Below are 23829 nucleotides of genomic sequence, written 5' to 3' on the forward strand. Positions count from 1 at the left end.
ATGTATAAAAGATTTTTCCCTTATGGTCTCTGGCCACCTTTTTTTCTTTCCATTGGGAACTGAGGGATTTTCCCTCCAGTTTCTGGACCTATTTTTCTCCTGGATCAGCTGATCTCTCTGAAGCTTGGTTCAATGCTTTTTCTCTCTCTTTTTCTCCCGTTTTTCTGTAACATTGGTGCCTTTTTTACGTACAATATTTACACGTAACTGCAATAGTAATCTACTGGTGTTAATAATAAATTAGAAACTGTACATTCTTTTAACCTCTATTGTGCCATGCCTCTTTCTGCCAGGTAACACCAGATAGGAGTGGTTTTAACACAGTGCTTTGTGTAGAGAGTGTTTATACTTCTCCTTTTTACAGCACTTTCTTGAACTAGCACAGTCCGAGGAGGTTAAAAATACCCCATTCACCCCTTGGGGTGCAATTTTCACCACTTTCACCATCCCAGAACAACTCATTACGCCACCAGCCCTCAACTGTCCATCACATTAACATGTTGATGCTTGTCAGGCAATGCTGTGTGAGGCAACACACTGGAGAATTATCACAGGCCTTCTTCAGTGTCTTTCATTCGGTGACATCATCATGTCTTCAACGAGTGTCATTGACAGTCAAATCAAACACAGATGATTTCATAAAACAGTGCATCTCATTGTTTCCTCTTCTCATCCCATCGCTACTGATGCTGTGCACACTGCACATAACTAAATAGGACGCATTACACATTTCTTTATTGGTGACCCTAAATTGGCCATAGTTGTGAATCCTTGCCTCGGCATTAAGAAGTTATGCATAAGTAATTCAGTTATGCAGGATTCAAATGACTCCGCCAAGTTCCCACTGAGGTGGCGCTGAGCAAAGCACCGTACCCACACACTGCTCCCCGGATGCCTGTCATTGCTGCCCACTGCTCACAGTGTGCTGTGCTGCAGTGTCTCACAATGACAATCACTTCACTTTCACTTTAATAAACAACACGATTTCAAAAGTCAGCCAATGATTATGTGCCAACAATCACTCTCACTTCTCACTCTTTCATTCCAATCAGCCGTGAAGGGAAAATGTAGAACAGAGATGTAGTCAGGCCCGTGAAACTCACCATTGAAGTTGACAGCTCTGACATAGCTGAGCAGCTCCTTGCCATCTATGCTGCTCATGCGTGAACACAGACCTGGGATTCCCAGGCAGAGGTCTTGATGCATTCTGTGCAAGGCGTGGGCCATGGCGTACACGGCGTCCATGACGAACTGAACCTTCCCCTCCTGCTCGTAGCTGGAGTCCCGGCCCACCTTCTCCAGCCCTGTAAAACAAAAGAATAATAAAGATGTACTGTCAAGCTCCGCCTCCTATCACAATACAGGAAATGCACTCAGTTTCAGTTTACATTAATTCATAAGATATATGAATAATTGCCGAGAATCAACTCTATAAACACTTGAAAAATGAACGGAGCATATGGAGAATTAATCATAAAAAGCTGACCATGCCTGCAATACCCACCTGGGGGTGTCCAAAACGTTCAATTTGTAGTAAATGACAGGCAGCAAGATGGGTAAAGAACAGATGAAAATTACTCAATCGCTCTGGCTGGTGGCTTAATTGAATATAATTTATAAGCAAATTTAATTTGCTCTCTCTGAGGCCGGCTCTTATTTTTGTCCACTGTTCAGTGAGCAGATGGACGTCACTGTGTAACAATTAGACAGAAAATTAGACAAATGGAGAAATAATTATAAGAGTTCAAAAAAAAAGAAATTAAGACAACAAAAAAAACTCATTATTATTACTAAGGTGTATAATTATATATGCATTTGTCAAAAGTGTCCAGGATGTTCTCCGTCACAGATGTTACGTGGATACAAACAACTCCTGTAGTGAATGCTCAACTGACAACTGCGCAATATTCCTGCCTTCACATCCTCTGAAGGATGCCGCCCGTGAAATGGGAGCAAGATTTTCAATGCAACCACTGACAGACCTAATTAGCATAATGATCAAAACAAAAATGTAATGACAAATGCAAAACATTTCTAAAAATGGCAGATTTACGTAAAACATTGAACATCTTATACACCACACATCAAAAAAAAAAAAAAGTAAAACAATAAACAATCATTATATAACAATGTCATTAATTACTTATTTCTTAGTGCCCTAAGTAATTAATGACATTACTGGTTGTTTTAAGTTTGATGGCCTCCCCCCAAAAATTTGTTTCTCTAAAAAAAAAAAAAAACCTCCACCACTAACTAACTAACTAACTAAATAAATAAATGCTGCATAGCCACAAACATTAGAGCTGGTTTGAAAAACTGTGAATCTATGTATTAAAGCATCTGCTTCGTCAGAACCTTCAAAGAAATCTATATGATACTGCCAGGACAAAGTTTAGGATGAGCAACTGTACCTGTTGCATGTGATAAACTCATAACAGGGGCAACTGTTCCAAATATTTAAAGCATTCTCCTATGCGTCACCCTAAAAGTAAAAATTGCAATGTGGTAACGCAGTATTACATTTTGGTATTTAAAAAAAAGTTTTGTATTTTGTAATTATTCCACTTTGCGCATTACTGCCAGATAGGTTAATAAAGTACAGTGCATTCTTATCTGCTTTAGGTATCTGTTCCTCTCAGGCAGAGGGCTTTCTGGCTTATAGCAGCACACTGTATTGATCCATAAAGAAATAACAAGACACAGCTGGATAAGGGCGTTTTCGTATCGAGTGCCACTCTCCACTCTGTGAAACTTTCATGTAATTATGCAGGTAAAGGTGCAATCATATCAGGCGGCACAAGCATCACAAATTCTGCTTGTTGTGAAGGAACACAGGCGTGATGCCGCTTGGCCTTTCTCTTTTGTATCTGTTACAAACATAATTGATGTCATTAACTGTCACTGAGTGCTATTCTGATTATATATATATTTTCAATTTGACCACAGAATAGCAGCTTGTATGCAGCTGAGTGTACTTTCCACCATTTGTTCCACTAAAATTTAAATATTAACAAATGTGTAACTAACTTATATATTAATAATTCTGTATATAACTGTATATATTAATAATAGGTCTACCTGTTCATGAAAACTCCTCACACACAAGGTCTAAGCCAGGATTTAAACCTTGAAGGTGTGAGCCTATGACGCAACTCAGTTTTACAAATCTCCTTGTTACTACTGAGAACCAGCACAGAAATGTCTTGTTCTAGGTTTAAGCCCAGGTATTAAAGCCCAGGAATTTTAGCCTGGCTGATAATTCTTCTTTTTAGGCCATGGTTTTCATGGCCCGGAGATTTTCCTCCAGTATTTTTCTGTACTTTGCTCCATTCATTTTCCATTACATCTTTATGACTTTTCCTGTCTCTGCTGCACAGAAGCCACAAATCAATGCTGCCACCAGCGTGCTGCACTGCAGAGATAGTGCTATGAGATCTGTTCCAAATATAGGACTTTTTAGTGAAGCCCAAAAAGTTTTTCCATCCTGTGCAGTGTTCCAATCCAGTTCTAGCAAGACCAGGAGCCTCCAGTCTGTGCAAGGCAAGGGTATTTATCAAGCTGTAATTAGTTGTCCATGAGACATAGTGCTTAAGATTTCAGAGTCTATGTTCAGTGCAAATTGCAAACTCGATTCACAAATCAGTATTTTATTTTTTTTGCTGCCACCAAGTATTGACTTGATAAACTCAATAACATAATAATGTATAAAACTAATAGAATTACTCAACCATATAAAATAATGTTTCTATCCTAATTATTCTCTTGGTAAAAGAAGATGACTGTGATAAATGAAACATGTTAAACACAATTACATATTTTACATAAGAGGCTAAATTTCATTTGATGATACTGACTGTAAAACATTTTTTTTTAATAAGATGTGTGCTCAAATATTCACAAGTGGGATTTCATTTGAGTTGCAGCTTCTCAAAGTAAACACAATAAAGTATAAATAAAGTAATTAACAAAATAAAGGCACAAAATAATTAATTAACCATAACATCTGCACAACACACACACACAAAAAAAAAGACCTCAAGTCCAGTGAAGAGGCAATAGAAAAAGGGCAGAAGCTAGAAAAGGAACCTCTGAGGAATCATTGTGAACTTTAAGTGTTGATTTCCAAATGAATTTGGCCAGTTTAATCGTGTGTTGATTGCATTTATTCCCTATTTTATACAAGCTTGCTAAGATGCAATAAAATGTGTGCAAATTTCTCACCCTGCAATGGACAGGGGCCTTTTGGACAAATGGTTTCAACACTAAATGGAAAGTTGGATAAATGAATGGTTACATGCTTTTGAGCTTCTAGAACCTTTTTTTTTTCCCTAAAAAAAAAACAATAGTGCAATTGGCTTTGAAAAAGGCTGGAAAAGGCTAGCCCACAAGCACTAATTACAAAACAATAAAAACCTTGGCCCCTGTTAATCTGTCAGGCATGTAAAGTACCCCTGTTTAATTGCACACACTTTTTTTGTGGGCAAATGACCCACTGTGGCACAAATGGCACGATGTTGCTGACAGTGACTCCCAGTTGGGGGGGATGCTGGGTTATGAAGTTTGAGAGGCCCAATTCGGTTTCATTTTATTCGGAGGTGGCTGGGATATGGCAGCACTTATCTTTTCTAGCACTTTCTACACCATTGTGCTCGTTGCACTCTGGTAGCATTATTATTACAGCATCGCTGTACTTCTACACACTTCCATTGTATGTGCATTCATGTGTGTGCGTGCACACATTCTTCTGTTCCCATAAGCATGGCTCACACCATGCATTTGGTGGCTAAAATCTAGCACTCAACCAGTGAGCGCTACCTTTATTTTAATGAGCTAACCATCGCATTTCTTTTTCATTAATTAGCACACAAGTGAGCATGGATTGCAGCTCCTTCCAGTCACAAAGCATTTTGCTAACTAGAGAACAGGCACAGTTCATGAGAGATATAATCAATGTTTAGGCATGAGAAGGCATTAACAGGTTGTGGAAGTGTGCAGTAAACACTAAGGGTGTCGGGATCCAGTCCGGCAGGGGCTACTCCGGACCGGAGTTTCATGTTCGTCCTGTGTTATTATGTTTTCTGATTGTTTTCACCTGTATGATTGTATAAAGCTGCCCTGTTTGTGTCTGTTCGCCGTCGGGTTGTTTGGTGATGTCTCTTCTGTCCTGTTCACCATTAAACCCGTTTTGTGGCGTTGTGTACATGCCACCTTTTTCCTCGCCATGTCCAGCCATCGTTCCAGATCTCTTTCCTTGCCATGTCAAACCAGCGTGACAAAGGGCACTATTTTCAAACATCGCAGCGCTACGTGTTAAGTGTGGGCCGTGTTCACTCCTCAAGACTTACATAAATATATAAAACAAGAAAGAAACGCTTGGTAAGCTAATTACCATTTTGTACTTAATGCTTTCACCCACAACACAATCTTTGACCTTACACCTCATACTTAGCCCGTAGCGATATGCTCAGCTCTAGTTTGAAAATAGTGAAAATACATGTCTCTTCAAGCAGAGGTGCTGAAACAATCGTTCCATACATTTTGATGGAATGAACTACCTGTTGCAAATAATAAAACTATAAAACAAAAACAAAATCAATTGCACTTATCTGCTCCAATGCCATAAACTCATTCTGTGTAATTGATAAAATAATGTGTCTTATTATGCAACTGCCATTGTTGCATTCAGCTGCATTCATACACATGAGACCAAAAGATCAGCACAGTGCTACCAATTTCACACTGTACAAGATTACTGGTATTATTATTAGTATATTATTGACATCATTCTTCAGTTTATTTGCACTTTGTGTCTTTTTTCAAAGCAAAAACCTTACTGAAAAATAGGTTTATCCTCAGTGATGAAACAGTTCAATTGATGAAATTGCTGGAAGTATTTCTTACAGTGTAAAACCTCCACCCACCTCTCCACACTCTGGGTCAAGGCTTTCTAGATTGGAGTTTGGTGTTTACCTCAATCCTTCTCATCTGGGACCATATGTATAAATCTATCCCTGCCATGTCCAGTGCTTGACTATCCATACTCAGTGCTATTCAGGATACTAAGTAAATTTATCAGATGCTGCCCTTATCCACAGCGACTTACAATCAGTAGTTACAGGGACAGTCCCAATAGAGACACTCAGGGACACTTAATAGAAATTAATTAAGAGATTAAGTTCTATTGTATTCTATTAAGGGACACTTCAATCGATAATGACATCAACACATACACATTGATCTGTGATAGTATGCATGACTTCAGCTTCGGTTTGAGGTGTTTGGCACCCTTGCAATTGATTGCCTCCACAGCCTGTCCAGCTTTGTTAAACAAAGTTTAATTTACGCTTCGCTTTACCTTTGTTCACTTTGCCAGTTGCCTGAATTTCAATTTGCCTAATAAACACAGCCTCGGTTCATCCTCCGCATGCTGCTCCAGGGTACACAGCAGCAAGTCAATGTTGGCATTTCATATCCATTAACATATCACCAAAGGGTGAACACAGGCAAATAAACACTATCTAAACAAATATAGTCTATTATATAGTCTATATATAATATAGTCTATATATATAGTTTATATATATTTTAAAAAAGACTATATTTGTGTAGAAAGAGTTTTGCCTAGAAAAATATGTGCAAAAATATGAATCAGAAAGTTCACTTGGTAATTACTTCAATTCAAATTGTTTATTTTCTTTTTGTATAATATGAAAGCTTTCAGATATGTATAAGTATATATTTATATATCTCTCTATATAACTAGAGACCCCACTGTAGCAGACTCAAGCCTGTGAGTATATAAATCACAACTCTGAATGGGTCACAGGACACTGTGGTTGTTTTGTGGCAGGAATGGCCTTTTATCAGAGCTGCCATGAACCCTTCACTCTTCCCACTCTTATGACAAACAGGAGGGAAAGTGATCAGCATATCTGGCAGGTTGGTGTTTGCGGCAGATCCATCAGCAATAAAGGGTTATGCGCATATTAGAGCAGATTTAAGAACTGCAATGACAGCAACATAATTATTCCCCTTTTCTTCGGATTGTGCTGCTACAACAATAGCTGCAGCTTTGTGTAAAAAAGGAGTCTCATTTTCCTTCCATTTGAAGATCCAAATTTGCTTTTAATCTTTTGAATCTCTACACTTTTGCTTCTAGACAAAGAACCTATCTAGGAAACTGGAGAACTAATATGCAAAAGAACACAGGAAAAGTTTAGGGTCATTTAGAAATGTCCATTATGTCCAAATGTCCAAATAACCGCAAATTAACCACAAATACAGTTCAGACATAACTAATGCTATAAATGGCTATGTATCTGGACATGGCTGTTAATGTACAAAAAAATCTGCATAAATGTAGAGCGGAGAGAAGCATTATCAGCAACAATTAGTGATGAGTTCCAGTGGAATGCTGTGTTCACTAATGCAAGTCTCAATTTCTCAGATGATTAAAACGCCATTTGCAATTATTTTAGTACATCCCAAAATCACTGAACTAATTGAAAAAGTGAGTAAACTATTGAGTATCTGCTGCATCAACAATTTACTTCTATGTCAATGACTACTCCTTATTGATTTAGAAATGTATTTTTTATTCGAAATCATAGCACCTTCTAATTGATTAAACTCTTGAAGAGTAGTGTATTTGCTGACACAATAAAACATCTTCAGGATAAATAGCGCAGACATTTTTATCATAAAATGAATTAAAAAATAATGGGTATAGGGAGACAATAGGATCTTGCAACTGATCACTGGATAGACATTAAGCATGAAAAAGGCAGCTTGCAGAGTTTAAAAAAAGACATGCCCACTGGAATCATCCACAAAGCTGTAACTTCTTGATAACATTTTACGAGCTCAAATTATTGGCCAACTGTGAAACAGTTCAACAAAGTGCTTTAAAACCCATGATCCGTGGTTCTAATGAAAGCTAATGAGGATTTAATGCAATACTCACCGGTGCATTTTTTAGGACTGCCTGGCCGCTTGCCATGCATCCCTAACTTGCAAACAAAATTCTCCTCCCAGAATTCGGCAAACCACACATTGCGCCGGTTGTTGGAGAGGGATCGGCTCCTGAAGTATCTGTCGAAGGCTGAGATGTTGGAGGACTGGATTAATAGTTTAAATCACTCACAGGAACAGGAACACATTTAACGTTGCCTCAGAAAAGGCAGGCATTAGGACATTTGAATAAGGAGATAAATCAAATAAAGAGCAAATGAATTTTTAATGAGCAAAAAATGTTTTAACATAGTGTTGTGACCAATGTTAAATAAGTTTTTCACAGATGCTATTCATTGTACACCCCGCACCATGTTCTCATGACTGGAGAATCTCATGTCTGCTTCTGGCAAGACAACTTGCAGAATTGAAACATATTGATGAGAAACATATATAAACCAGCCAATCAGAGAAGAGCTGATCATCAGCTTGATTCTAGGGCAAAGTAACAATGGGAATTTACATATAAACATACATAAGAAGAGAGGGCAGGCCAGGTGGAATGGGTGGAGAAGAGAGGCAGGTGTGACTTGTGACAGCCAGGGACCCACAAGAGTAAAAGTGAAGGTTTTACAAGACAGCAGTATTATGTGGGCTGGAGACAGTGGCACCGCTGAAAAGTCAGGAGGCAGAGCTGGAGATGTTAAAGAAATGTTGGGAATGACAAGGATGGACAGGAAAAGGAATGAGATGTATGAGAGGAACCGCTAGGGTTGGACGTTTCAGAGACGAGACTGCGCTGGTCCGGACATGTGCAGAGGAGAGACGCTGAGAACGATGGGAAAGGGGATGATGAGGATGGATCTGCCAGGCGAGAAGTAAAGTGGGTCTTATTAACCACTAAGACAAATTTGGAGGATTTTTAAAAGAATGTAAGCTACCCCCCCAATATGAAAGGGAAAACTGCTTACTGGGATAACTCCATAATCCAGTCTATAGTCTGTTCACAGCCATCATTTTGGAATATGCACAAGGTGTTTACTTCAGTATGCAGCGACACCTCAATGAGAGCAGCCTATCGTCCGTTCTCATTTATGTTGCGCTTTGCTTCAAGGTGTAGACCTGAGACTAAGGACTGTAGGCAGGTCAGTGCGGTTATCACGCCGTAAACGCAACTGAACAAAGTTAAACAGGCCCTGTCCTTTCTGCAGCCTTACCCGGCACCGATGCTCTTTTCGGGAGGATGGTAACAGCTCCCTCAGCCACCGACTCCTGCTGAATCACCGGGGAGATCTTGGAGCCCCAGCTGTCCGAGCCAACCCAGAGGAAGTGACCCGTTTGGTTGTGCCGTTTGGCGGCGTCCAGAATCCTTCTAAAGATAGACGGAGGGGGGAGGAAGCAGGCGGTGAAAGCGCACTGAAGCCGACCATAGCTTTCATCTTGCCATGTGACTTCCACACAATTAAAGGTTCAGACAACCGACTGGAAGCGCTTTTACTAATTTCTCGACTGGCCAGGTCACAGCTTGAACTCAGCCCATAGCAGGTGTGACACTGAACAAGTCAGCCATGAAGAGTGACAGATTGGAGGTGCTGGTACTGAGTCGATAAACGGGCTTCAGGCGAAATGACACTGATGAATAGTCATCAGTCAACATCTCTTAATTGCACACAGCAGGTTCCATTTAAATGAGCGCTAAACATTATGGCTCGTGGATTAAGGCTGGTCCTGGACTAAACCATTTCTGAACGTAAAACGCCCTTGCAGTTCTGTTTTAGTCTAGAACTAGGCTTAGTCCATGTTCAGCATTCGGTTTGACTGCAACCAAGCATTTGCATTTTGGGAGAAAATGCTGAAAGTGAAGTCACGTTTTTCTGTGATGTATGTACCAACACACCTGATGTCGTCCTCGTTCGCAAACATGATAACCGCGCGGGCGTTCGACGTCTCCATCAGGCGAAGGAGGATTTTGTCGAACTCGCCCGGTTTCGGCTCACGGGGAATCTTCAGGGACTGCGCGATGCAAGGGCCACCTTTAATGACATGGCAGGTAAACGATGGAGCGAGGGATGGAGGAGAGGAAAAAAAAAAAACAAGACAGTTCCAAAATGGAATATGAAGATGAAGGAGGGTTGGTGGATGAGCAGAAGTGTTTGAAATGGAATAAGGGACAAATGCAGATGGATGAGAGAGGGGAAAGTGATTGGAAAAGAAAGCAGAGAGAGAGAGAGAGAGAGAGATAGAAGAGGAAAAAGAAGGGCTATTTTTATCTTGTTTCACACCGAGCGAAGGTTGCTTCACGTGGTTAAATCAGTCAGGGTTGAGAACAGAGTGAGAAAATGATCTGACTCTGTCTTTGCCAGAAATAAGGGAAAACACATTTAGATTCAAAAAGATATCCGATATCATCATATTTCCCAAGGTGTTAGACAACATTAGGTGCCATCAGACATGCCTCTGTTTTCTCTCCCCCAGGACATGTGCATTATATGAAGAAAGCTGCCGTGTCAACGCATAAACAAACGCCACTGTTCTGATGCCAAGATAAGCTGGGATGCACAGACGCAATCTTTTATTTACGCAGCTATTTTGATCTGGCAATGTAACAAACCCCCATGTTCCACAGAGGGCATAATAAGGCTTTATCTTTTTCCAAAACACTCCATTACAGCATTAGCAGACTTTAACACCCATCTCCCCACTGAGTCCTACGTCTCGTTGTCGCAGGCCTATCAGGCTGCAGTTGGAGCTGCTGCAGCACAGGCTGGGTCTTCTTCATCCTCGGACCTGCTGTGATTCATCCCTGTTCCAAAGACAACTGGAAAAAATGCTACGTGGATGCATGTTTGAGGGATAGTCATGTATTTGTGTGTCCCATTTTTGAAAAATCTATACGAAACATTCTACATTTAACAATAATGCATAAGATTAAAGCACTAAAATGATATAAAACATATTCTGGACCAGAGTTTGTTGTAAACTGTTGTCCCCTGATTTCTCATTGTGTGCACCTCTTCCTGCCTATGTAATACTGCATTGTTTCATGCGGTATGTCTTGTATTTTGTTATCATGCGTGTTCTGTTCTTTGCAATGACCTTGGTTCCTCTGAAAACAGTTGCATTGTTTTTTTCCTCGGAATTCTACACACAAAACCCCATAATGACAACGTGAAAAAAGTGTAATCGAGATTTTGGCAAATTTATTAAACATAAAAAAAAAACGGAGAAATCACATGTGCATTAGTATTCACAGCAAATATTTGCTCAGCCAATACTCTGTCGATGCACATTTTGCAGACATCAGCGCAATGTGACAGGGCAGAGGGGTGCCACGTGCACCCTCGTACCTGGCAGGCTACGGCCGTTTTCAGACCAAACACGGGAAGTGCTGGACTTTCCCCAGAAATGTCTTGCAAATTTTCCTTCTCAACCTTTCGGCATCCGTCCGCCATCACTCCACTACGGCCGTGACACTCATGCAGATGAGTGAGTTTGTTGAAATTTGACTGTTGCACACCGTGAAGCATTTTCGCGCAACCAATAGAATCAAAGCATCCATGCGGACAGTGTTTGGTCTTATATTTACATTTACAATCAGTAGGTACAGGGACAGCGTCCCCGGAGACACTCAGGGACACACGTGTAAGTGGGGTTTGAACCTGGGTCTTCTGGTTTATAGGCGAGTGGGCTATGAACCACCCACTTGCCCCTTCGAAACACATTCACAAAGCAGGAATAGAGGAAGCTGATATTATCAGTGTCTGAGTGTCCAGAGAACTGCAACACCGCATTGTCTTCTCACCAGGAGTTTAGATCCATGGCAAGAGTCACATGTTGAACGCCACTCGCTGATTTTTGAGAGGAAATGATGCGCTGTGAATACTTTTCAGATACACTGTACATTTATGTAGGCTACTGTGCACTGACATACTGTTCCAATTTCCCTCTCAAACTATTTCTGCAGCACAGTTTGAGAACACACAGCTCCACAGTCGACAAACATAATAAGAGTCAACGTGAACCTACGTGTCTGTGTTCACATGAGAATGACCTTAACTGTTTAACTGTTTTCTGAGTATTTTCTTCATGTCTTCAGCAGAGGGCTTATGTTCTTGCATACAAGGAGTGAACGAATGAAAGGGGCAGTAGACGGCGCCTTGAGCTCCACTTGAGCATTTGACAGATTGGAGATGGTATTCGTGATGCTATAGAAGTCTAGAAAGTAAAGTTTGTCAACTGAGTGTCATAATAATAGCATTCGAATAAAATGATCCACAATACAATGACAACTGCCATTAATAAAAGGAATATATAGGACAATAAATCTCAGCCATCTGACTGCTGAGTTGTGAAGAGGTTAACTGTGTTCGTTGGTTGTGTTGTTACGCTACTTACGCTACCGTGTCTGTAAGGAGAGGATAACAAAGCAACAATTACTCATGGACTAAATATCCATATTCGTTGATATTGTTCCTTCATGATATTGTATTATCTCTACGTGGCTTAACATTGATTTCAAGGCAACCATTCATAATGCAAGACTAATGTAATTCTGTTGAGTAAAGCAAGGCCAGCATGGAGCATCATAACACCCTTACTGTAAGGCTGTTTATTCTTCAGACAGTGGATACAATGCAAATAAACTCCAATGAAACTCCTTTTCCAATGGAGAGCACAAAAGACCACTGCCACTCTTTTTGATCAAAAATGACAGCATTCTACTGCCATCACACTCCAGTATGAGCCACATTATAAAAATAAGCACAGCATGTTCTCTAAACGCTTCCATTTCCAACTTCAAACCCCAAAGTCAGAACCATGGACAGCTCGCTTTAACTACATGGAAAGAAAATAGCTACATGGACGTCTGCACGTATAAACGTTTTCCCTTTTAAAGGTGTAACCATGGAAGCAGTATCAAAAAGGGTTGGCCACCAACGTTCTGAAGCTCCAGCCCAACACAGATTACAATACAGATGTGAGGTCCTAATTTGTGCCTTGTTATGTTTTACATTGAATGTTTCTGCAGTGTCATTTGATAAATCATTCACATTCATTTACAAACATGCACATCTGGGATCAGGCAGGAAAATCCCAAGATAGACTCATCAAGGACAAGATAAAAAAGTAACTTTAATTTGTGATCTGCTAGATAATATTAATATATATTGTAATAACATAATTGATTATTTAGCAACTCGTGGTGTTTTATGTAGCAGAAGTAAGACAGGGTATCCCCTGTTGACAATCTCTCTGTTTAAGAAGTCACTATGGGGGTCTAAAAGGTCACGTTCACTAAGCTGCATCGGTGACAACTCACATCGAAGCTTTAATGAGCGAGAGGAAAATGGCTGGCACCGTGTTCCTGGAGCCCCACATGACAGTTTATTTATTCAATCCATGGTTTAATTAAGACCTGGTCATTGTTAACAACCTAATGATGCATGTGGCAGGTTGGACGCGCAGATGGTTCAGTAGAAAAGTGTCGGGAGAGTACATGCACTCACATCCTAGGTGTACGGCTGCAGCCGGATTCTGTCCAATATAAAAAAAAAAAAAAACATTTCTAAAACACCACCTTACACCACCCTTTCTTGTTTTTTCATGGACATCAAGGTTTTAGAGACACCTTAAGAAGAAGCACTCAAAGCTCTGAAAGACACAATTGAACAACTCACTTTCAAATGTAAATTCCCTAAAAACTACATTTCTATTATACACAATTTTGAAATTCACAGCTGAATGTATTTTCTTATTCGGGCATGAATGCATATTGAAATGTTTTATCAGCTAAAATGATGCACACTGCCTTGAGATTCACTGTTACATCGAGTCGAGTGACCTCTATATTATGAAAACTGAACAGTAACTTTTTCTATTCAAAAAGGTTGTGAATTGAGAGAACACAGCCTGTGTGTGTGTCTAAAGTAAACCTGTCCCTCAACATTGCCTGTACCATTTATTTGGCTTTCTTTCTATCTTCTTTAATCCATTTTCTTTAAATGCCTATGTGTGGGTGTACAGCACATTTTCACATGAGAAATAATTTTTGCATAGCATTGTCATTAAATCATGTTTTATGCTAAACAATGGAAAATATGTAATGCTGGGTGTTTTAAAAATGTTTTAATCTCTCTCTCTTTCTCTGTGTGTGTGTGTCTCTAAAAAAAGAGACAAAAGGGTATTTTAAGTCTTAAACCATTTAACATTGCATTTAAACATTTTGGTATATAAATTATCACACAGAAAGAAAAAACTATAAGTGGAAATCATACATCGTTTTAAACAAGAAACAAACAAGAAGTAAACAATGTGGTTTAGATGGCATATTAACGATCTGATCATATAACTATACGTTTTGTGTAAATTCTTACCAGATTTTTTCCCCCATATTCTGTGTCACGGCTCGTGGGTGAAGGAGTGAAGAGACACAGAATTATATTTATTTTAACATAAATCAAACAAGGCATAATGGTCATAAATGAGCACTGTGTGAACACATTAATGCAGGAACAATGTGTGGTTCCTGCATGCACCCTTTTAATGAGTCCTGATTACTTGTGCCTAATGAGCAGTAGCTGGGAGTGATCAGGGCCCAATAATCAGGTGCACAGGCATTTCATTTCATTTAAACATTTAAATGTGTTGTAGTGTTGTACCTTTCTTCATATGCACTGATTCAAAGAACATTTACTAAAATATGAAGGAACATGGTTATGTTGGTGAAACAAACACAAGATTACAGAACACAAAATAACTTAAAATAACAAATGTAACATTTTCAGATGCATGACCTAATTTTCCAAATCATTGAAATAATTCAATCATTGGTCCAACATAGTTTTGTTTTGACACAACTCTTCAAAGTAATAAATGCATTAAACAACTAACTATTTCAAGAAAACCTCACATAGGTTTTAGATTCAATCATTAGATTCAATCATTCCAACTCCCCAGAACAAACCCTAAAAAAAATTATGTCAGGTGAGTTAGATGATGGCTACACCTTAGCGGTGACTAAGAAGCACCAACGCCACTTGGTTTCTACTGAAAGTGAAAGTGAAGTGATTGTCATTGTAAAACACTGCGGCACAGCACACAGTGACACAATAGCCATGAGCAGTGTGTGTGGACGGTGATTTGTTCAGTGACACCTCAGTGGCACCTTGGATTCCGGGGATGCTTCCTTAACCACTATTCCACCACTGCCCCAGCTGATATTTCATGATCAATATCTGCAGTAGAAATTAATTTACAAAATTAAGCCTTCTACATAACACTGTATCTCAGATCAAATGGTTAACTCTTGTCCCACTTTATGACTCACAGTCTGCATAATGGAGTGCTTTACTTGGCACTTAGCAACTCTTTGTCATGTTCAGTCTGATGTTGCCTGGAGATGCCTATGTTTCCAAATGATTTTTTATTAGTTTTACTACTTGGCTTAGTACTTTCTGTCTGAAAGTGAGTTTTCTCTATGCGACTCACAACACAGCAACTCCAAGTAATAATTTCACAAGACAAATAATTATCCCATATTATTGTCAGCAAAATAAAAGTGGATCCTACTTGAGGGTAAGCTGCTAGAAAAGCCATGCTTCAATACACTCTTCTCAGTCTAGGCACACATTACCACAACTTATCAGCATTGTGCAACTGTAGAGCTCTACTTTAACCATGACAAGCCAGGCATCTGCAGGGTACACAGTAAATTCATTAAATCATTTGTTTTAATGTGCAAGAGGAAGGGAACACTTTTAACACTGCTTCACCTACATCCATCTGCTTTATTAAAGGTAATCACTGTGTGTGTTCAATAGTAAATAAAGAGATGAATTCTACCTTCATAGTCTATAGCCTAAGTGCACCATGTACTGCTATAAAATTTTAAATAAAAATGCATGGCTACAGACAATTCTGAGTCGCCAATCAGTCAGAACTGGAAAACCCTGAAGAAACCCACAGCAAGATGGGGAGAACATACAAACTACGCACACAAAATGTCCAAGCCCATATTCGAATTCTACCCCATGCCACTGTCCGGACCATAACATATACCAACAAATCAGATATGTAGAATGCAAAATAATACTAAATATAAGTCAATTGTTATCCTGTAATGAGTATGACTTGTCAAATTTATTATGTTCTATTTACCATGCAAATATAATTAGAAACCTGCTAACGCTGTGACGTGCATCCACAAATGTAATAAATAAATAAATAATGCTTTAAAATAAACTAGACGTAGGGCACTTAATATGAAGGAGCAGCTTTCGTACATGCGTGAAAGAGCAATGGTGACTGCAGGCGCTGAAACTAAACTTGTCATATTGATTAAAACTGTCACTCACAATCTGACAGACATTCATATATGGTGCAGAGGGCGTAGCAAACATGGACAGGTGCATATTTTATTCCTCTCAGTGTGACTGTGTTCACCCGTGAGCATCAGCAGAATAATGCAGCAATAATAAAATACATACAGCTGCCATAAATATAGGGGCCCTGACACCTGCTTTGAAAACTGTGTAAATTATTCATGATGTCAGTTAATGACCAGAGCATTCGGTATAACACACATGCATTTATTACGCTTGGATGAGAACATGCCCGTATCTTTACATGCCATAAATTACCAATAAAATGCCAGAAAAATTTGAGTTCTTTAGTGATTCAAGGAGCTTATCGTTATAGGTTTCTTTTTTATTATTATATTTATTGCACCTGCACCGGGTTCGAATAAGAGTCTACCCTTAATATAAAGTGCCATCAAGTAATGCTACAAATAGAAGTGACTGCCAACCAAACTATTAATAACTTTAACACATACTAACATGTGAAATATGCAGTGACAAGTTCCAGAAATGGCATGCTATTTGTTTTAAAGATCATGCAGAATTGCCCCATGCACATCGTCCCTCTCAGAGGAAATAACTTGAGTTTGTACAAGTAACTGTACCCTCCATAAATAAGGGAAATAAATGAGTGTTCCATTTCTAATGCATTTTCAGGGGTAAATATATTCTGGCACTTTCAGACTATTATTTTTCATTTGCTATTGAAAAAGAATGAATGTAGTGTATTCCCCTTCAATAAACAATGGTCACCCTCATAGGGAAAGGGGACAAACACTCCCGAGGGAAATTCTGGAGGTGTTGTTTACTGCGTAGCACATTGGATGTGTTCAGGAATCTCAGATTCGCTAGTTTGTCAATCAGAATTCTATTTTTTTAAAAAGTATTGAATATCTGTCTGCGTGTTTGATTTGCTCACACACGTGGTCTTTCAATGATCATGTTGATTATTTACACTGACCAAGTTATTATTAGTAAGAGGTAAGCAGATGAAGAACGAGGAGATGGGATGTTTCTGGAAATACTGCTTGTTGAGAATGCATATTGAGGTGTGTTAAGTAGTTTTGTGTGTGCTTGTACTGTTTGGATGCCTGTGGCTTGAAACATTCATGTATCTGGCAACAATGTTTATGTGAGCCATTTTGACAGGAGGGTCTTTAAATCATCCAGAGTGAGGAAGTAAGGTGCAGGAGAACGTTCAATCATTGCATTGGGCTCCTCCAACGGTAGTTTTTCTTCTTAGTGACAGAAATAATTACACACCAACAAACAGTTAAAGACAAGCAGCAAGTTTCTTTCTTTTTTAAAAATCTGTTTATTTATGTAAATCCTGAGGACGTACCTGAACATGCCCCATGTGCTATGTGCTACCTCCTGAGAGCCTGTGTCCACATATTACATTACATTTTGCCTTCTATTTACCATAATATTTTATTCTGTTCAATTTAAACCTGTTGTGCTCATTTGCTTTGCCCTCTAGTGGTCAGAGAAGCACTATACACAAAACAAAGAAAACAAGATGGCAGCAATATCAGTAGCATTCTTCTGATGCCTCCAGAAAACAAAAGAAGACATGGTACTAATGCTCATCCAAGTCATCCAATGTGTGTGGTTTTTAATGGTATAAGAATCTGACCCATTTTAGTAATAGTATGTTTACACAACTATGATTTTATTGCATTTTATTGTAAACTACGTCCTGGTGTCCTTTTATAAGGACATTTTTTTTTGAGAAAACAACCATTTTTTGTTTGTTTGCTTGTTTGTTTGTTTATGTCCCACTAATCCCGAAAAGCTAAGGAGAATTTAAAAAAAAGTCACTCCGAACAAAAGCTTGGGTCTCAGGAGGCTTTTAAAGCCATTTAAAAATATGGCTCTACATGTTCTACTGCCTCCTTTCACATAAAGGGAGATGGTGTCACACACACACACACACACACACACACACACACACACACACACACACACACACACACACAGACAAACAGGAAACATGGTGACGCAATATCCGTACTCTCTGTGAAAGTGGGAGGACTCCAGTGTACCAGGAGTGAAATCCTTATAATTCCACTTAAATTTTCATTTTCAAAAATCCTAGACAATGTACAAGAGCCAGAGCCACAGGGGAGGACATGTCAATAAGTACAACCTCAGAAGTGTTACTTTTTACCCTCTAGTGCCCCCCAGCACCTGGCAATATGTCACCAATTTGTGTACAACAGATTCCATCATATCTTCTCAAGCTGCTGAATATTTTAAGCATTCGTCGATCAATAAAAGTATAGGCGGCGTCTCCCTGCAGAGAAGAGAAAGGAACCTGATTATGAGTGCTTTGGCATTTTCCTGCTCAGCTTCAGGGTACGACATGTTCCGCACGTAAAGAAGACGATGCCCTTCGGTGTGCTTGTCACATTCGGTACCAGCAGCACTGGTGCTCTGCTAAACCGAGCAGCAAGGCTGTGTGGAAGGGACACCAATTCCCCTTTGTAAAAATGCTAATGATTCAAATATATATATATATAAAAAAAAAAAAAGTCGTCACTGCCTGTTAACTCATGCATCACTGATGAGCACGGCGCTGAGGGAGGCAGGTTCATTACCAGGCTGGCGCCAATTGTAATAAGTTACAGTCAACAGTTTTTATAGTAGCTGTTGATTAGAGGCGGCGCTGATGACTACAATATGAAGACCTGAGCTGTTGTTGCTGTTCGGCATTGTTTGCCATCTGTTCCCATTCCTAGAAATGAGAACACGCTCTGTACTGTATACATACAGCTTGACTTATTACCTTGTTTACAGCCCCATTACAGGGAAACCGGAGCACCTCGGGGTTGGAAATTTGGTCTTCTTGAGTTCAGGTCATCAGAGGGACATGGATATCACATTCCCCAGACTAACCTGTTCTCAAAAATTGGTACTAGGCTGGACTGAACCTGGCAAGTTCTCCTATTTTGGAAAGCCAAAGATGGTGATGCACAGCGCCTGCTGTAAGAGGCCTTTAGGTGGTACTGTCCCAACCATCTGGGCTCCAGTCAATATTTCTGTATTATCATATGATGCTAAAATGTAAATCATATTAAAATATCGTACATTAAATTTGTAAATTAGTTTCAGTTTAAGTGTGTCAAATCTTCAGAGAAAATTAAAGGAGAATGTTTTTATGAATGCTTCAACATTATTTGAGCTTCTTAGCTGTAACAGCATAACATTTTGAACTTTGTTCAGCTGTCATTTACCCTGAACCTGACGTCTGTTCCAGCACTGGCAATGTCAAATTGAGGATATGTACATCTGCCCTGTTAAAATAAGCTGCAGTGAAATAACTGGCTCGGCACAAAAGCTCTGCAAAGTGTTTAATGACTTGATTAACAGTGGTGACAGGTGGTGAGGCACCCCGCCTCCCAACACACACACACACACTCCCCACAACACATACACACTCAAACACACACCTACAAAAAGACCTAGCTGCCCTTTCCTGAGGCTTGAGTCTTAACAAATCCATGTATAATTTATATCCAAAATGTTAGAAAAATTTTATTTTATTTATTCAGGCTGCAGGGAGTATTTGCTGGGTGGTTCTATTTAAATAAAAATATAATGAACATATGATGATATGACAAAGCAAAGGAAGGAAGAAACACAGACAGACAGACAGAACTGATCTACAGCACTGACACATAAATTGAAGCTCTCAATCTTCAACAGAACTATAACAGAATGTGATAAAACGATAACCATTAGCACAAACTAGGAAGGGCTCTAGAGCCCGATATCGAATTAATCTCGTCTATCTCACACATTCCTGTGATGAGCCTTCATTTTTAGCCTGCTTTCTAAAAGGAGCCTCTGGCCAACAAATCCAAGCGAGACAGACGCTGTCATTTCACAGCGGGAGCACGTTTATTTGAGTTCCTCATTATGTGACATGTCACAATTCCATGACAAATAAGACATGACACTCAAAGGTGTGCGGAGAACACTCAGAATGTTGCTAATGCAGCTTTTTAAAATGCTCTACCAGTCGTATTTTATTTGGATGAAAAATTTTAATTAAAATTCAGGAAAAAAAAAATGTATAGTACATTGCATCACACAGTGTTTATATGGTACAAAAAAGTTAGTAATGGGCTTGGATATTGAACTTATATTGAGGTATTTGTGGTATTGTCCATTAATCTAATGAGCAGATTATACTTGTGTTGCCTGTGGAAGATTGTGGAAATTCATGTTTTGCAATAATTTTGCTCTCTATATTTGTACATTTGCTTTGCATTGATTGCACATGTTTGAACGCAATTTGTGGTCCGAAACAAAAAAAATAACATCCCTCTCCAAGTCAGATGGTTTGATAAAGCCACGATCCATTCAGACAGCTGCTCAGGAAGTCATCGAGGCGGCGCCGCCTGAAGATGATGGGCATGGAGAACTGGATTAAATAGCAATCATTAGGCGGTACAAAAAAAACAAGAAAAAAACCTTTCCTCACTCACAGGAGGAGAGAACATTTGTGTATGAGTGCCACTGGCATTGCTGATGCTTCACATTTGAGATGAAAGGGGTATTATTTTTTAATGGTATGATTTTTGTGTGGCTGCATGTCAGCTCTGTGCAGCGCACAGATTCTTCACATCTGACAAGCCGGTTGGTGAAGCGCAGAAAATATGGCAGAGGATCTTGGAATCATCAGACCACCCCTCCCCCAAAAAAGCTGCACTTTGGTGAGATACCCCTTTAATTTAATTGTCGCCCCGTTTTTTTTTTTGGTGTAGATTTGAAGGCCCTGTGGTGTCCCTGTAGCCTTGTTTAATTAAGCCGGGTGTCAGCACAATCAGCTCTGAGCCCCCCGTTCGCCTCATACGGCTCTGAAGCAGCTTTACCAATATTGTGTTTGATGCCCAGTGCATAACAGGGATCCCACTGCCTCCCCTTATCAGCCCAAGTTAATCCGTCATGCAGAACGCCGGCGTGGGCGGCAACGAGCGCTGAGCGAGTCCGTCCTGCGTGTGCGGCATATATTAACAACACAGAGCAAAAAGTCTCGCTTTTCACCACCCATGGCACGCGGTCAGTGGGTCTACTGAGAAATTAAGGGGGGTGGGTTTTTTTTCTTTCATCAGGATTGACCTTTCTGTCTGCAGGGTCAGATTCCAAATAAGTACTGAAGAATGGTGAATTGACTCCATATTTAAAACCCAAGTGACAGTTGAGACTTAATGGTGCTGGTCCTTCACACCTCCACTGAACGTGTCAAGAGACATATGCTGAATTATGGTGTTTATAGTGCATTCTGCAATATAGAGCAATATAGAAGACATCCTGCCAGTGGTGGACTGTGGCTCTCTAAAGAAGTACATGAAAGGAGGCAAGGGTGCAGTTAGCCAGCTGAGGGTCTGCTGCAAAACTGATGCCAGTATTTAGAAGACAGGCTGAATGTTTGTGTTCCTCACAGTTGGTGATGATTGGCCCATTCTACATATTGTGCAGAAGCGCTGTTTCATCTGTGACAACACAGAACAACCACAGACCGGGAGACATGATGCTCAGAGTTGCTTTAGTGTTCAAATGAACATATCTTCAAAGAGCCAACATCAAAAAAATGTCTATTTAATAATGCTTTATGCTTAAATGTCCATTTTTGGGACAATCTGCAGGGATGTGCAGTAGTGCAATAATGTGTAAAGGCAAGAAAAAATATCTTATCCACCAAGACATGGACTCACATGTTGATTCTGATACCAAGATCCTATAGGAAGGGTTCAATGGAACAGGCTTCTTTTGCCACAGTATCCCACAGATGCTGGATTGGATTGAGATCAGGTGAGTCTGAAGGCCTCTGAGTCTGAAGGTTTTGTCACATTCCTCAGAACATTCCTCAAGATTCCTCAGAGTGTGCAATATGCTGAATGAGGATTGCTATTAACATGTAGGGGAGTGTGTGTGACCTGCAAAAATCTTTAGGTAAGTGCTATGTGTCAAAGTAACATCCACATAAATGCAGGTGGCAAAGATTCACTGTCTACTGTGACCTGCCATCTTCCCACAGTGCATCGTTCTGTCATCTCTTCCTCTGGTATCTCTACTTACACATGGCTGTCCACATAATACAAGAGCAAACATGATTGATCCGACAGGGCCAGCTTCTACCATTCCTTCATGGTCCAGAACGGGCAACGGGCAAGTTAAGATGCACCAGTTGTTGATCCTGGGAGCATTTTGGTACTAACCGCTGCATATTAGAAACACCCCACATGACCTGCGGTTTCAGAGATGCTCTGACCCAGTCATCAGACTCCAATTTGACCCTTTTAAAAATCGCTCAGATCATTACACTTGCCCATGATTCCTGCTTCCAGCATATCGACCTCAAGAACTGACTGTTCTCTTGTCTGTCTACTCTATCCACATATTAAAGGTGCCACAAGAGCACCAATGTTCTCTCTGGGTTAAGGGTCTGTGTTGTGGATCTTTTAACTGGCAGCATCTGTTTTCCAAGTGAACTCTACGAAGCTCAGAGTCCTTCAATTGAGCACTTTCAATAGAGGAAGTTTAAGATCAATTTCACTTTTTGCTCATAGATCAATCAAAACCAAAAAGCTAGCAGGACTATTTCTCATGTAATCTAGGTTTAAGCTCAAAAATATGTTTGATGCACAATATTAACTGCGTAACCGGACCAAACTAAAAGACTGGATAAACTATTTCCTCCATCCATATTTCTTACATTCATTGTTGAAATAGAATATCATCAGAATATTTTACATTATTTAAATTGCTTTAAAAAGTAGAGTAACTTTACAATTTAGTAATCTCAGTAATGACATGCTTTAGTGTAACACAGGATTTAAAAAATACTCAAAGATAGATGATTTCACTGGGGCCATAACAAGTGACACAGATATTGCTTTATTGGACTGTACCACGTGTTCCTCTGGGATTTCTCAGTTCTTGCTCTATTCCTTCTTCCATTTTGTAGTCTTACAGTCCCTGCTGCAGAGCAAAATCCTAAAAGCCTGAAGCTGCCACCGAAAGGTTCACTGCAGGGGTGGTGCTTGCACTGCAGTCTTCTATGCATGATATTTAACTGTTTCTCATTTGCCTGAAAACCCCTTCCTCTTTCAAACTCTATCTTAGACGGATTGAATATTTAGATTTAACTGGTAATTTTCAATGAATTATATCTGGAGATATACAATTACAAATATGAGGAAAGCATTGGATCTCTTAAAATAATCTGTGGGGGACACAAAATGCTCCAGAATGCATTGCCGCTCTGTCACAGAACAGGAAGAAAAATTAAACCTCTGGGACTGTAATTTTTTTTAAGTGCAGAACTTAGTTTAATGTCAATCATACTGCCCGTTTTGCATCTGTTAATTCTAAAGCCATGTAACATATCGGCATCAAAAAACATGCTGTACTACCTACATTCTGACATTTAAAAAAAGAGCAACAGATCTTCATGCTGAGTGCGGAGCTACCGTGACAGTGGGCACTGCGGCCAACAAGGGGACAAATTCAT

At 39.7% G+C, this 23829-nt stretch overlaps 1 protein-coding gene across 2 annotated transcripts in view; it reads right to left on the reverse strand.

The window, feature by feature from the left end:
• The window catches only part of grm8b (glutamate receptor, metabotropic 8b), a 76747-nt gene that overhangs the window by 13037 nt on the left and 39881 nt on the right, over window positions 1-23829 (reverse strand). Inside the window, exons 4-7 of one of the 2 annotated variants that reach the window (XM_028957906.1) lie at window positions 9848-9983; window positions 9168-9322; window positions 7964-8101; window positions 1104-1304 (exon numbers count right to left, since the gene is read on the reverse strand). In XM_028957906.1, the coding sequence (XP_028813739.1) occupies window positions 1104-1304; window positions 7964-8101; window positions 9168-9322; window positions 9848-9983 (630 nt within the window). The remainder of the gene's footprint in view (window positions 1-1103; window positions 1305-7963; window positions 8102-9167; window positions 9323-9847; window positions 9984-23829) is intronic. The other variant, XM_028957907.1, reaches the window with a different exon arrangement.

The sequence above is a fragment of the Denticeps clupeoides genome, chromosome 17, assembly GCF_900700375.1.
Source record: "Denticeps clupeoides chromosome 17, fDenClu1.1, whole genome shotgun sequence".
NCBI classification, from domain to species: domain Eukaryota; kingdom Metazoa; phylum Chordata; class Actinopteri; order Clupeiformes; family Denticipitidae; genus Denticeps; species Denticeps clupeoides.